General features: G+C 47.2%; 1 protein-coding gene across 1 annotated transcript; it reads right to left on the bottom strand.

Moving 5' to 3' along the window:
- Nucleotides 1-2,647: 2,647 nt before the first annotated feature.
- ANKRD16 (ankyrin repeat domain 16) lies at nucleotides 2,648-14,099 on the bottom strand. The gene is made up of 7 exons (XM_007656966.3): nucleotides 13,419-14,099; nucleotides 12,087-12,307; nucleotides 10,752-10,794; nucleotides 9,075-9,183; nucleotides 7,042-7,203; nucleotides 6,059-6,137; nucleotides 2,648-3,344 (listed from the first exon to the last, which is right to left on the bottom strand). Exons 1-7 carry the CDS (start codon nucleotides 13,769-13,771, stop codon nucleotides 3,184-3,186), a joined length of 1,128 nt encoding a protein of 375 aa, XP_007655156.2. The 5' UTR covers nucleotides 13,772-14,099; the 3' UTR covers nucleotides 2,648-3,183.
- Nucleotides 14,100-14,239: the final 140 nt, after the last annotated feature.

The raw sequence follows: 14,239 nt of genomic DNA, 5'->3' as shown, positions 1-14,239 counted from the left end.
GACACTGATCACCTGAGTATTGTTTTCCCTTTCTACTTGCTTTTCTATTTTTGAAGAAGAGCGGCAAACCCTCTTGTGTTCACCCATCTTTACCTCTCCCAATCAATCTCAACAGTATTTGAGCACCTATAGGATGCAGAGCACTGTCCGGATAATGCAGTCAAATTAGTGGACATGATCCCCGCCCTCAAGGAGTTTACATTCTATCGAAGGGAAACAGATACCCACACAGAAAATAGTACACATGGAAAGTGGACATGTACCTGAGTTCGTGCTTAGGTAATAGGCTGTGCAAGGCATGTACACAAGTGTTACGGAGGTGGTGAGAACAGAAGGGCTTAGATCTCACAATCAAAAGTCACCAAGAGCCCAGGCTTCAGCATTCTTGGAATTAAACAAGCCAGTTGGAGAATTTGGACTTTTGGGGTTAAAGAGAAGGGTTGGCCCAAATAGACAGACAGGAATGGTCTCCCCCCTGCAGACTGTGAGCTTGCTGTGGGCAGGGAATGTCACGGATTATTGTTGTATGCACTTTCCCAAGTGCTCAGTACAGTGCTCTACACACAGTAAGCGCTCAATAAATACGACTGAATGAATGAAAGATTGCTTGTTTGAGGCTCCTCCTGCATTTCTGTTTAGGCTGATGAATAGATGAATTATTAGATGTTAGATGAATCCCACTCATGCCTGTAAATGCAAGTTGGCCGGTCTCGGCAATTATCTTCTAGGAAAGTACGTTGAGGGGTGCGCTCTGGACTGTGCTCATTGAAAAGTTGATTAACTTCCTTGGAAAAGGTAAGAGGGTACAAGGAGAGTGGTCTGGACTGGTCAGCTCAAACCATTTCCTGGGGGTGATGCTGAACTCATCGTTATTTCTATTAATGTCTGTCTCCCCCTCAAGACTGTAAGCTCATTGTGGGCAGGGAACGTCTACCAATTCTGGTATATCGTACTCTCTCAAGCACTTAGGAAGTGCTCTGCTCTGTAAGCCCCCGATAACTTCCCTTTTCCCTCTGATCCCACTCTGCTCCCTCTTCACCTCCCCTCAGCTAAGCCCCCTTTCCCTCTGCTCCTCCCCCTCTCCCGTCCCCTCCGCACTGTGCTCATTTGTATATATTTTTATTACCCTATTTATTTTTGTTAATGAGGTGTACATCCCCTTGATTCTATTTATCGTGATTGTCTTGTTTTTGTCCGTCTGTCTCCCCCAATTAGACTGTAAGCCCATCAGTGGGCAGAGATGGTCTCTATCTGTTGCCGAATTGTACATTCTAAGTGCTTAGTACAATGCTCTGCACATAGTAAGCGCTCAATAAATACTATTGAATGAAATATGACTGATTAGAGTAATATAGTAGTATTTACTAAGCGCTCATGGGCACAAAGCACTGTACTAGACACTAGGAAAGAGTACACTGGTAGAAATTAAATATTCTCCCTGGCCCTCAAGGGGCTTTACAATCTAAGTGTAAAAGGGAGAAAAGGGAGCTGGTGAGACTCATAAGGAGAGAGGAAATAAATAAAAACCCCAAAACAATGTAAGACAAGGACAGATACACTTTGAGGTAAAAACAAATATGGTGGGGGGTCCTGTGGCTCTGTAGGTCTCTGTGGCTCACAGTCCAACACCACAACCTGCCAAGCCACAGTGACCGCCACCGCAGCCATAGCAGCCACCACAGCTGACCCAAGGCTCAAGATTCTGTGGAGGCCTCATGTCGCCGCTGCTTCCGACCTTCCTGCCACAGGAAGGCAAGGTGGGAGCATGTGTTCTAAACACAGTAGACCGTCAAAGACTATTGATGGACTGAAACGGATTCAGCTTCAGAGGAGTGGGTCAATGTACAATTCTGTATGCCACCATTACCCAAAGACATTAATAAATAATAATGAGAATCAGAGACTGACTGACTCACCGAGTTTTATCATCCCACTTGAATGATTAGCCAGGAACTAAGGCCATGAGCTGCCATGCGATGATTTGGGATTTTCAGAATGATCACCTGTTGTACCAAGAGTGTGAAATATTTCTACCTCACCTTTCTAGGAGTCGTCGATTCCAGGGCTTTAGGGATACTTCCACCTCACACGGGCATTGTGAGAGATGCAGGGGAGGAGACCCAGAAGACCGAGAGATGAGATTAGGATCACTCTACCCAAGAGTAAAGGAGAAAGGCACCTTGTGACCACTATTCTTCTTATCTCGGGGCCCATTGCAGAAGGACGGGGATGAAATGGCAGCCCAAGGGGGCCTTCTGAAATTTTAGAACTTCGGGGTTCTTGAGGAAGTGACCGTTGGATGGATTCTGGACACCACTGCCTGGGTGGCAAAGGGCATGAAGATGTGACTGCCTGGTATGTATCCCTGCCTTTGTCTTTTTATATTGTTCTCTGCCTTTTTTGTTTCATTTTTCTCTATTTTATATTGGCATCGGTTAAGCGCTTACTATGTGCCAGACACTGCACTAAGCTCTGGGGTAGCTACAGGATAATCAGGTTGGACACCATCCATGTGCCACATGGACTCACGGTCTTAATCCTCATTTTACAGGTGAGGGAACTGAGGCACAAAGAAGTTAAATGACTTGCCCGAGGTCACCCGGCAGACAAGTGGCAGAGCCAGGATTAAAACCCAGGTCCTCTGACTTCCAGGCTCGTGCTCTTTCCACTAGGCCATGCTGCTTCCTTGTGTGTCTGTCACCAACCTTCCCCCCAACTCCCCTAATTCTTAAGAGCCAGGGACTTTATCTAATTTTAATTCATCTACTTTTTACCAGTGCTTGACACCTAGTAACTGCTTAATATATACTATTACCTCTGCTACTACTAAGAAGAAACTTCTGGCCCAGTCGGAAGGGGAATTTCTCAGAATTCCTCTTTCAGGAATACTGGAGTAGGGCCAAAGTTTCTTTCCTCCAGTGCTTCCCAGTGACTAAAGTGAGGCACAGTTAATTTAGATAAGGATTTAAAGTTATTCTGATGACTGTAAGCTCCTTGTGGGCAGCCTACGGGTCTATTGACTGTTGTACCTTATTCTCCTAAGTGCCTAGTAGAGTGCACTGCACCCACTAAGTATTCACTAAATACCATCGATTGACTAGCTGTTTGCTTATATCCACCTTGGGTCTGGAAACAACAGAAAAATAGGGAGGAGGCTGGAAGCTGCCCCCATGTTGGTGGTCTTTACATCATGTCACTCGTTTCCTTGAAGAGCTGGAGGACTTCAGGTTTCTTTGCGAGCTGCCAGGCCCACGTCCCGGTGCTGTCTGGAGCATCCTGCAGTCCGGCCCGGAGCAGAGTCTCCACGCAGGCCATGTGCTGACCCGCACAGGCTAGGTGAAGGGCTGAGGGGAGACAGAGCACTGTGAACTTTCTACCCGGTCCCTCGGGTGGCCTGGGACCACCCCCATCCCCGCTTTAAATCTGCACAACCAAATCACAGCCAGCGACCCATTCTGTTATCCCTCAATTATCTCTCTCCCTACCAGGTTTTCAAAATGCTGCAAGGGAACTCTTTTCTCCTTACCCGCTGAGGAATTTTACGGTTAAGACGAGAATCACCGACCAATTAGGCGACCGTCAAGGCCATGGTGAGTTGAGGTAGAAATTGGACTAGAATGCTTAACCCTCAGGCCTCTAGGAGGACTATTAGGAACGTTTTAATGTCTTGGATCTTGGAAATGATCTTGCAAAATTCCTGAGGCTGGTGCCCATGGATCAGCTCATTATCCTTCTACTGATGAATCTGCAAAGATAAGATTAACCTAAGAAACTGGAAACTAAGATACATCGATTCCATGGTGTCATCGAAGAATTTGGTAGGAAAATCCAAGGCAAATTATCGAGGAAGTTACCTCAGTTTTGGCAGGAGGAGAAAGCAGCAGTGTGGTCTAATAAAGAGCACAGGCCGGGGAAGCCCAGAGAAGTGAAGCGACTTGCCCAAGGTCACACAGCAGACATGAGGTGGAATTGGGATTAAAACCCAGGTCCTTCTGACTCCCAGACCCGTGATCTATCCACTAAACCAGGCTGCTTCTCTGCTAACTGCTGACTTAACAAAGGAGATCATTACAAGCTTGGTGCATTTGACTTGGAACTCAAAGTGACAATTAAGGCAGGCGTTTCAAAGGTCGTTTCACAAAATGACCCTTTGGACCATTGGAGAATACTGTTGCATTAGTTTTCCACCATATGGTTCCAAAGTCCATAGCAGGGATTGTCTCTATCTGTTGCCGAATTGTACATTCCAAGCGCTTAGTACAGTGCTCTGCACACATTAAGCGCTCAATAAATACGATTGAACGGAATGGAATAGGGCCCTGCAGTTCAATTTTACCCCACCAGATGGTGCCTGCAGCATAGTTGTAGCCCAATTAATAATTAGAGTATTTGTTTAGCGCTTACTATTCATTCATTCAATAGTATTTATTGAGCGCTTACTATGTGTCAAGCACTGTTGTAAGCGCTGGGGGAGACAGAAGGTAATCAGTTTGTCCCACCTGGGGCTCACAGTCTTTATCCCCCTTTTACAGAGGAGGTAACCGAGGCACAGAGGCGTTAAGTGACTTGCCCAAAGTCACACTGCTGACAAGTGGCACAGCGGGGATTAGAACCCAGGACCTCTCATTCCTAAGCCCGTGCCCTTTCCAGTAAGCCACACTGCTTCTCTAACTAAAGTCAATGCCTTTTTTTTTATGGTGTCTGTTAAGCACATACTATGTGCCAACCACTGTTCTGAGCAGTAGGGTAGAACAGTGCTCGGCACATAGTAAGCGCTTAACAAATACCGTCATTACTATACCAAAATAATCAGGCTGGATACAGGCCATGTCCCACATGGGGCTCACAGTCTAAGTAGGGGGGAGAACAAATGTTGAATCCCCATGACCTTATCATCTCATTATGGGTGGGGAACAGATCTCTAATTCTGTTGTACTGTACTCTCTCATGCACATAATACAGTGCTCTGCACATAGTAAGCACTCAACAATGATAATGATCGTATTTGTTAAGCGCTTATACCACTGACTGATTTCACAGTTGAGGAAACATGCACAGACAGGTCAAGAGGCTCGCCTAAGGTCACACAGCAGCCAAGTGGCAGAGCCCGGGTTAGAACTCAGGTCCTCTGACTCCCAGGCCTGTGATTTAACCACTAAATCACCCTGCTTCCCATTATCCTGAAGTACACTGTTGCTCACTTTTTTCTTCACTGTAGAGAAGAAATTAAAATATCAATTTACAAGTGAAAGTAAGGACACATTTTAAAGTTTCTTGTGTATATTAATCCATATTTTCCGTATTTTCGCAAAATTAGCTTGATAACTTTCACATTTCTCCAGCACACACTGACAAGTCTCAAACAATATTTGCCATAAGTGCAACGTCCAGTAAAACACAAAATGACTCTACCATTTGTCCTGTGGGATTCTCTTGGCACTGTTTCCAGTTTGGAGTTGTGCCCAGATAAAGCGAAGGAGGAAAGTGTGGAAACAAAGTCTTACACAGTTTTCCCTCGGATCTGTGGAGCACATATCATTTTCTTAACCATTTTCCCATCAGTGATCTTCGGTTCAGTTTGGACCGACTGGCACCACCCACAGAGCCAGAGGTAGATATTTCTGCCCCTGGGACGAGTGTCCGGATGGTATCCTGTAATCTAAGCAAAAGCGATCGGCATCCCGTAATCTAAGCAAAAGCCGATTCTGGTCCTTATTCGGCGCACACACACTCTTCTCCCGGAATGTCGCCTCATTTACTGGCCCGTATTACACCCCCGATTGAGAAACACCTCATAAACTCACTGAACCCAAACACCCCTTAGGGGCTAGAACCACCAGGCCAGAGTCACCATTTCCATCAAACATTATCTAAAAAGTTAGAATTTGCATTATTTTCACTAATTTGATGGTTAATGATATTTTAGCAGTTACTATTTTCCTTGCAACAGTACTGCTTGGCAAATAGCAGGTTTAATAAGGAAAGCCAGACTGTAAAATCCAAAGTCCGTTTACTGCTATTTTGCAAGCTATTGGATTTAGGAAAAACCAGGGCTTACCTGATCGATTTTTTCCATCTTTAGACCGGAGTTCAGCCCCCAGGGATAAGAGAGTCTGGACTGTGCTCGCTTGGCCCTCCTGTGTTTAAATGCATTTGTTACACTATTGGGCAAAACACTGCAATCCCTAAAAGAACACTTGCATGCATCTACTGTTCGGGCACAGACAATTAGTAAAGCAGATTTTATTTACACCCCCCAAATCCCTGAGTTTCAATCCTTGAATCCTGACAAAAATCACCAGGTAAGCACAAGACTAGAACGTGAACCAGACTAGGCCTGCAAGGTTCATTACCAAGCTTGTACCAGTGAGCAGGAGAAGCAGCAAGGCCTAATGGACAGAGCATAGGCCAGGGAGTCAGAAGATCCTGGGTTCCAATCCCAGCTCTGACACTTGTCCGCTGTGTGACCTTGGGCAAGGAACCTCACTTCTCTGTGCCTCAGTTATCTCATCTGTATAACAGCGATTAAGACTGTGAGCCCCAACTGGGACGTGGATTGTGTCCCACTTGATTAGCTTGTATTCCTCATGCAGTTTGGATAGAACGCTACCACAGAATGAGGGAAACGCTCTAAACGACAATGGGCCTGTCTGACTAGAATGTGATCATGGAAGAAATGGTTGTGTGTGTGTTCACAAGGAATGCGCTCTTCAAAAATATAACCTCCACGTCACAGGAGAAGTGACTATACCCAGTTTTCTTTGATCGGAGCGAGCAGTGACCTTAAACCCACTGAACAACCTGCCAGAGTTAGATTCTGCCAGTGGCCTTTGCATTACACCTGGGAAATCAGGAGGCACAATCTGCTCCAGATGATATTCTAGCTGGGACACATGTATTTACCACTTAATAAAACCCAAGGTCTCATAACTTGGGGGAAATGAAGCTCACCCGGGAGCAAAGCACTTAGCAAATTAGATCATTACTATTCAGCAGCCACCTAGCGAGGCAGCCAGGAGGCCAGCCCCAGAGCGAACCAACCTTAGCTGCGTAGTGCAGCGCCGTGTGTTGTGTGGATGTTGCCCTCTCGTCGATTCCGATGCCGAGGTCGGAGACCAGGAAGCGAATGGCGGCGTCCTGCCCGGTGACCGCGGCGCGATGCAGAGGCTGAGCGCCCAGGAGGTCCTTGGCTGTACAGCAAGCCTGGCCGGAGGGGGCCCAGGAAGGGAGGGAGGGAGGAAGGGGACCAACAGAGGTAAGGAAGGGAAGGAAAGAGGCAGGATTGAGGGAGGAAAGATGGCCAGTTTGTTCCTCCTTCCGCTCCCACAATCTCTACACATTTTTTGTAATAATAATTAACAATTATGGTACTTATTAAGCACTTAATAATAATAATGTTGGTATTTGTTAAACGTTTACTATGTGCAGAGCACTGTTCTAAGTGCTGGTGTAGATACAGGGTAATCAGGTTGTCCCCCATGAGGTTCACAGTTAACCCCCATTTTACAGATGAGGTATCTGAGGCACAGAGAAATTAAGTGACTTGCCCACAGTCACACAGCTGACAAGTGGCAGATCCAGGATTCAAACCCATGACCTCTGACTCCCAAGCCCAGACTCTTTCCACTGACCCACGCTGCTTCTCTACTTACTATGTGTCAGGAACTGGTACAGTCCCTGTCCCAAACAGGGGTCACACTCTTATCCCCATTTTACAGATGAAGGAACTGAAGCACAGAGAAGTGAAGTGACTCACCCAAGGTCAAACAGCAGACATGTGGAGGAGTCAGAATTAGAACTCAGGGCCTTCTGCTTCCCAGGCCCATGCTCTATCCACTAAGCCATGCTGCTGCTTATCTCATTAGACCATAAGCTCCTTGAGGGCAGGGATCATGGGTCTGCTTCCGATGCATTCTCCCAAGCTCTTATTATTCAGTGGATGCTCAATAAATATCAGAGATTGATTGGTTGGTGGACTGGAGCTTTTTGCTTTAGAACAGTATCACATGGTACAATCAATTCTCTGTTGAGGGGCCCATTTTGTAGCAAAGGAAAGGTTTTGGAGTTATCTGTGGATTTCTTGATCTTTGTGATATAATCTGCCAATTACCAAAAAAAAGCTCCAACAACACCCCCGACACCTTTAACAAATGGGGAAACTGAGGCACAGAGGAGCTGTAATTTTCCTCAGGACCATACAGCAACACAGCTGTGGAGATGACCCAAGGCTCTGGCCTTGTATTTCTTCCTGCCCAGGATGGATTCACTTGGTTAGCTGGAGTGCTCTGAGACTGCCCTTTGCTCTCTCTCCAAACATAACCATGTTAATCCAAGGCCATATTTTTTCCCACCATAATTACTACATCAGCCTCCATGCAGACCTCCCTGTCTCCCATTTCTCCTCTCTCCAAGCTCTGCTGCCCAGATTATTTTTCTACAAAACCACTGGGCCCGTGTTTCCCCACTCCTCAAGAACCTCCAGTGGTTTGCCCATCCCCTTCTGCACCAAACAGAACCTTCTTCCCATCGGCTTGAAAGCACTCAATCGCCTCGCCCCCTCCTACCTTACCTCCCTGATTTCCTGCTACAACCCAGGCCGCACGCTTCGCTCTCGTAATGCCAACCTACTCGCTCTACCCCGAGCTCATCTATCTCGTCGTCAACCCACGTCCTGCCACTGTCATTAGCGGATAGGTGATCACTCTTCCCCACCTTCAAAGCCTTAGGAAAAGCACAACTCCCCCAAGAGGCCTTCCCCGACTAATCCCTCATTTCCTCTTCTCCCTCTCCCTTCCGCGTTACCCTTGCACTCGGATTTGCACCCTTTATTCACCCCTCCCTCAGCCCTACGACACTTTCGTACACATCCATAATTTATTTATATTAACGTCCTCTGTAGTACTGTAAACTCACTGGGTCAGGGAACATGACTACCAACTCTGTTATACTATACTCTCCCAAACCCTTAGTACAATGTTCAGTAAGCGCTCGATAAATACGACTGATTGATTGGCTAACTGTTTTCCCTTAGGGGTCCGTGAGGCTGGCTTAAACAGGCACACAGTATTCCGTACCTTGTGCTTTTCCAGAAGTATCTGGGCTGTGGTCACGTGGCCTCCCTGGATTGCATCCATAAAGGGAGTAACGCCACACTTATCCTTGGAGTCGGGTTCATATCGGCACCTGAAGCCCAAGTCGGAAAAAACAGCATTGAGAAAACAGCGACTTCCACCCTCAAATCTTTTTAAATCTTGGGTTTCTTTCAACTCCTACCACCAGTTACGGGCTGATCTGTTTGCTTCTGATAACCAATTCACTGTTAGGTGCCCGTTAACTGTCCGCTAAACAGGGCGGAAATTCCAGTCATTTCTGACCTTCTTGTAGGATGCAAAACTACTGTCCAAGATTTATATATTTTACCTGCAGTGGCTCTGAATGCAGAGAAAAAAATTCACCCTTGGTGGCCTTTTAACCAGAATTCACCCTGTGTGGTTCAGTGCCTTAACCAAAATTCACCACTCAGAAAATTTTGAAAATTACCCAAAGCACTCATTTTTATCAATATAGAAAAAAATGCATAACCCATTAAAGCTTTTTGTCAGTAACCAGCCTGCCCATTGTCTAAACCACCTAAGCGGCATTGCCCCTCGTATTAGAAAATGTTACTGCTGGTGAAATTCACTTATGAAAGCATGCATGTGTGGATAAAACCAATGGCCATCAATCAATGGTTTTTACTGAGCACGTACTGTGTGCAGAGCACTGTACTCAGCACTTGAGAGAATACGGTATAAAAGAGTTGGTAGACACGTTCTCTGCCCTCATCAAGCTTACAATCTAGGGGGGAGACAGACATTAATATAAATTACTATGTACGTAAGTACGTGTAAGTAGATATTGACTTGGGTTTATCCCAGCACTAATAAATACATAGTATTTAAGCACAGCACATAGTAAGCACTTAACAGATACCATTAAGAAATGAAAAATAAAAGTACTGTGAGGTTGAGGGTGGGGAGATTACCAAGTGGCCAAAGGGATGATATGGCCAATGGGGGACCCCACAGTCCAAGCCACATTATGGCCAACGTAGGGCCCACAGTCCTAGCACACTGTGCACATGCAAAGTCTCCAGCTTCACAAATAGCAAAGAGTGTAAATTCAATTCACTTATGGCCTCAGGAATGCAGATTTCTTAGATCATGTGGACAGGAACTAGGTCTGATGAGACAATCTTCTATCCACCAGGGCTCAGCACGATGTTCGATACCTAGCTAGTGAGCGCTTAATAAACAGTACAGTAAGGGAACCCAGCACCATACTCAATGACTGTAATACTCAGGTTCAATCAGGGCTCGAAATGCGGAGGGGTGAAGAGGGCAGGGAATGTGTCTACCAACTCTGTTATACTATACTCTCCTAAACACAGTGTTCTGCACATAGTAAGCTCTCAATAAATACGACTGATTGAGGTCCACAGTGTGACTCCTTCGAGAGGGCTCCTGAACCTTTCCACTAGTTTTTAAGAGTCAACGCTGGCCCTGGGGATAGGACCGTGCCGGCAATCGATGGACTGGGGAGGGCTGGCACACGAACGACGTTTTAGCCCTCTGCCCCAGGGGCAAACCCTCTTGCCTCCTGGGGCAGGGAAACCGAGGTAGAAATGTCAGAGGCTGGGAGTGTTGGCGCTACAAGACTCTAGACAGACTGGGGCTAGTTGCAGAGAGAACAACCGGAGGAAGTTTGCTTACCTCTTGAGAAGCACCTCTACTGCCTCTAAACAGCCGTGCATTGCTGAGAGAGAGAGAACGAACCAGAAATGAGAACTTGCAAGTGTTTCCACCATCACTTCTTCCAGAAAACGTACCAGCTCTCAAGCCATCCACTCTCCACCCCCACCCTTTGGGACTGACCCAAAGGGCCTGGAACCCACTCGTCCTGGGGGGCGTTTAACCGTTTGTGCCAGGACAGTGACACAGGATGTTGATTTTATCTATCACAATGTCAGTACACCTCTGGGGGAGGATAGGCTAAGAAAAATGTGGTGATTTGGTCGACAATTAGTGAACTGTTGGGTTTGTGCTTCCTTCCCCCCCACCCCACCCCCAACCCCTCTCTCCCCCTCGCCACACACACACTTTCGATTGGGAGTGTTAAAGTGGCAGGAGCAAGAAACAGGAGAAGCAAAGAAGTCTTGGATACACCCACCTTGGATCATCAGCCCCCAGCTCATTTAGACTGGACAGAAGGTACTTACTGGCACAAGTTTTGCATTCAAATTCCATATTATTCACTGAATGACAAAATGCCCAAGAATCCCCATCCCATTCTAGCAGAAAAAGCGTGGGTCTGGGAGTTAGGAGACCTAGGTTCTAGTCCCAGCTCTGCCACTTGGCTGCTGTCTGACTTTGGGCAAGTCACTTAAATGCTCCAGTGCCTCAGCTTCCTCATCTGTAAAATGGGGATAAAACACGTGTTCTCTCTCCCTTTACGACTGTCAATCCCGTTTGGGCCAGGGATTGTGTCCGATCTGCTTCTTTTGTACTTCTGCTTATAAAATTATTCTTTTGTAACACTTAGCTGTATTGGCATATAGTGAGGTCACATCTCCTCCAAGAGGGCTCCCCCGATTAAGCTCTCTTTTCGCCAGCTTGGTCTCCCTGCTGTATTGTCTCTGCACTTGGATCTGTCGTTTTGGGATATTTGATATTCACCCTCCCCCCAACCCCACATCGCTTATGTACATATCTTTAAACTACATATTATAAATTATCTATTTATTCATATTAATGTCTGTCTCCTCCTCAAGACTTTAAACTCAGTAAGGGCAGGGAACGCGTCTGCCAATTCTGTTGCATGGTACCCTTCCATGTGCTCTGCACGTAGTAAGCGCCCGCTAAATACCACTGATTGATTAATAAAGTTTATCGTCATTATTATTATCATCATTCCTCCAGCCCACTCCACCCCACCCCCGCAACTCCTTCCCTTCATAGCTCCTTGCTGGTTGGGTTTTACTGAAGGTGTCCATAGCCTTACTGGATATTCCAGTTGACACCCAGTGACCGAGAGGTGAAAGTTCGTACCTGCGGTGTGCAGAGGCGTCCTTTGGATTTTGCTTTCTGTCTGCCAGACGCTTGGAGAGATAGTGAGCAAGTACTCTAGGATCCGGGGATCCCCCTCCCGGCTGGCGATGTGGAAACTGTTCCAACCATCTTTGTTCTTCAGCAGAGGGTTGGCCCCGTGCTCCACCAGCTCTCTGATCACCTCCAGGTCTTTCCTTGTGCAGGCCATCATCAGCGGAGTCCTAGAGCCAATCATTCAATCAATCACTGGAATTTACAGAGTGAATATAAAGAAGCAGCGTGGCTTAGTGGAAAGAGCAGGGGCTTGGGAGTCAGAGGTTGTGGGTTCTAATCCTGGTTCCGCCACTTATCGACTGCGTGGCTCGGGGCAAGTCACTTGACTTCTCTGGGCCTCAGTTACCTCATTTGTAAAATGGAGATTAAGACTGTGAGCCCCACGTGGGACAACCTGATTACCTTGTATCTCCCCCAGTGCTTAAAACAGTGCTTGGCACAGAGTAAGTCCTTAACGAGTAAAATCATTATTATTATTTACTGAGCGCTTACGGTGTTGAACATTGTACTAAGCGCTTGGGAGAGTACAATAAAAAAGAGCTGGTATGCAAGTTCCCTGCCAGGCCATAACACAACAGTTGTGCTCAGGGCTTGTGTATTGATACCCATTTTCAGCACTGATGGATCGACGTATTTTGAATTGTACACTCAAATTTTTATTCTGCTGTTTCAGCCTAGCATAGTCACTCCATTTAGCAGATCTCATTCTACTGCTCCCACTATTTGTAAATAATTTTGTACGTCCTCTAAACTGTAAGCTCGTTGGGGGTAGGGAATGTGTCTACCAACTCTTTTGTATTTTACTCTCCCAAGCACTTATTATAGTGCTCTGCATAGGGTAAGCGCTTAACGGGATTGATTCACTGATGTCTCGCTCACCGTCGACCTCTTGCCCACATCTTTCCTGTGGCCTGGAACTCTCCCCTGCATTTTCAGAGCCCTACTAAAATCACACTTCTTTCAGGAAGCCCTCCCTGACTAATCTCTCATCTCCCTACTCCTCCATCCTCCCTGCTCTGTCACCCACGCATGCACTTGAGACAGTCCTCTCTAAGCACTTAGATACTCACTCCACCTCCACCATCGGGATTTAAACTGTTGCTTTCCCTACCTGTAGTTTATTTTTAATATCTCCCCCACTAGATTATCATCTCCTTGAGGACTGGGGCCATGTCTCCTAACTTTCTTACGCTCTCCTAAGCCCTTAGTACAGTGCTCTGGCCCAAGTCCATGCTCGATAAATACTGTTGACTGACGGGAAACGGTTCCCTTACCCACCAGTCTGCCTTCTTCAGAGAGTCGACAGCCGCCCCTCTCTCCAGCAGGAACAGCACGCAGCTTCGGTGGCCCATGGACGCCGCCTCGTGCAGGGGTCGCTTGTAGTCCCGGTTCGGAGCCTCGATGTCCATCTGCCAGACTTCCACCAGGTAAGCCAGAATATCTCGGTGCCCGTGCCGGGCAGCGTAGTGCAGGAGAGTGTCCCCTGTCCTCCCGTGGCACCACGTCCCCATCCCTTGGTCTGGAGTATCTTGGACTGTCTGCAGCTCCTCTCGCAGGAGGTTCAAATGTCCTTCCTGAACCAGCCTGAAGAGTCTTTTCACTATATCGGCCTCCTCCCCTGGCTGGGCCATGGCCGACTTTGGCTCGAGGCCGCTGAGGCTCGAACGCTGAAGGTGGATTTCCCGACCTCGCTGACCTCGATCACCTCATCCCAGGCAGAGATGGATTTGGGGGCTGGAGGGGAGAGGAAGGTAGATAACCCCTAACTTTCCTGCCCACTCTGAGAGTTGTTACCACCTCGGGAAAATGCCCTGCCTCCTTCTCTTCTAAACCCTGGGGCTAGAGACGGATCTGGGGAAGCGAGGTCGGAGAGTGGAGGACAGGGTGTGAGCACAGGATTGGGAGTCGGGAGATCTGAGTTCTGGTCCCGGCTCTGTCCCTCGCCTGCTGCGTGAGGTTGGAAAGTCACTTAACTGCTCTGTGCCTCGGTTTCCTCATCTACAAAGTGGGAATTAGATTCCTGTTCTCACTCCCCCTCAGACTGTAAGCCCCATGTAGGATAGGGACCGTATCTGACCCGATTATCTTGTACTTATTCC

The sequence above is a fragment of the Ornithorhynchus anatinus genome, chromosome 13, assembly GCF_004115215.2.
Source record: "Ornithorhynchus anatinus isolate Pmale09 chromosome 13, mOrnAna1.pri.v4, whole genome shotgun sequence".
NCBI lineage: Eukaryota > Metazoa > Chordata > Mammalia > Monotremata > Ornithorhynchidae > Ornithorhynchus > Ornithorhynchus anatinus.
The sequence above is the reverse complement of the archived record's forward strand: the minus strand, read 5'-3'. Positions and strand labels throughout refer to the sequence as shown.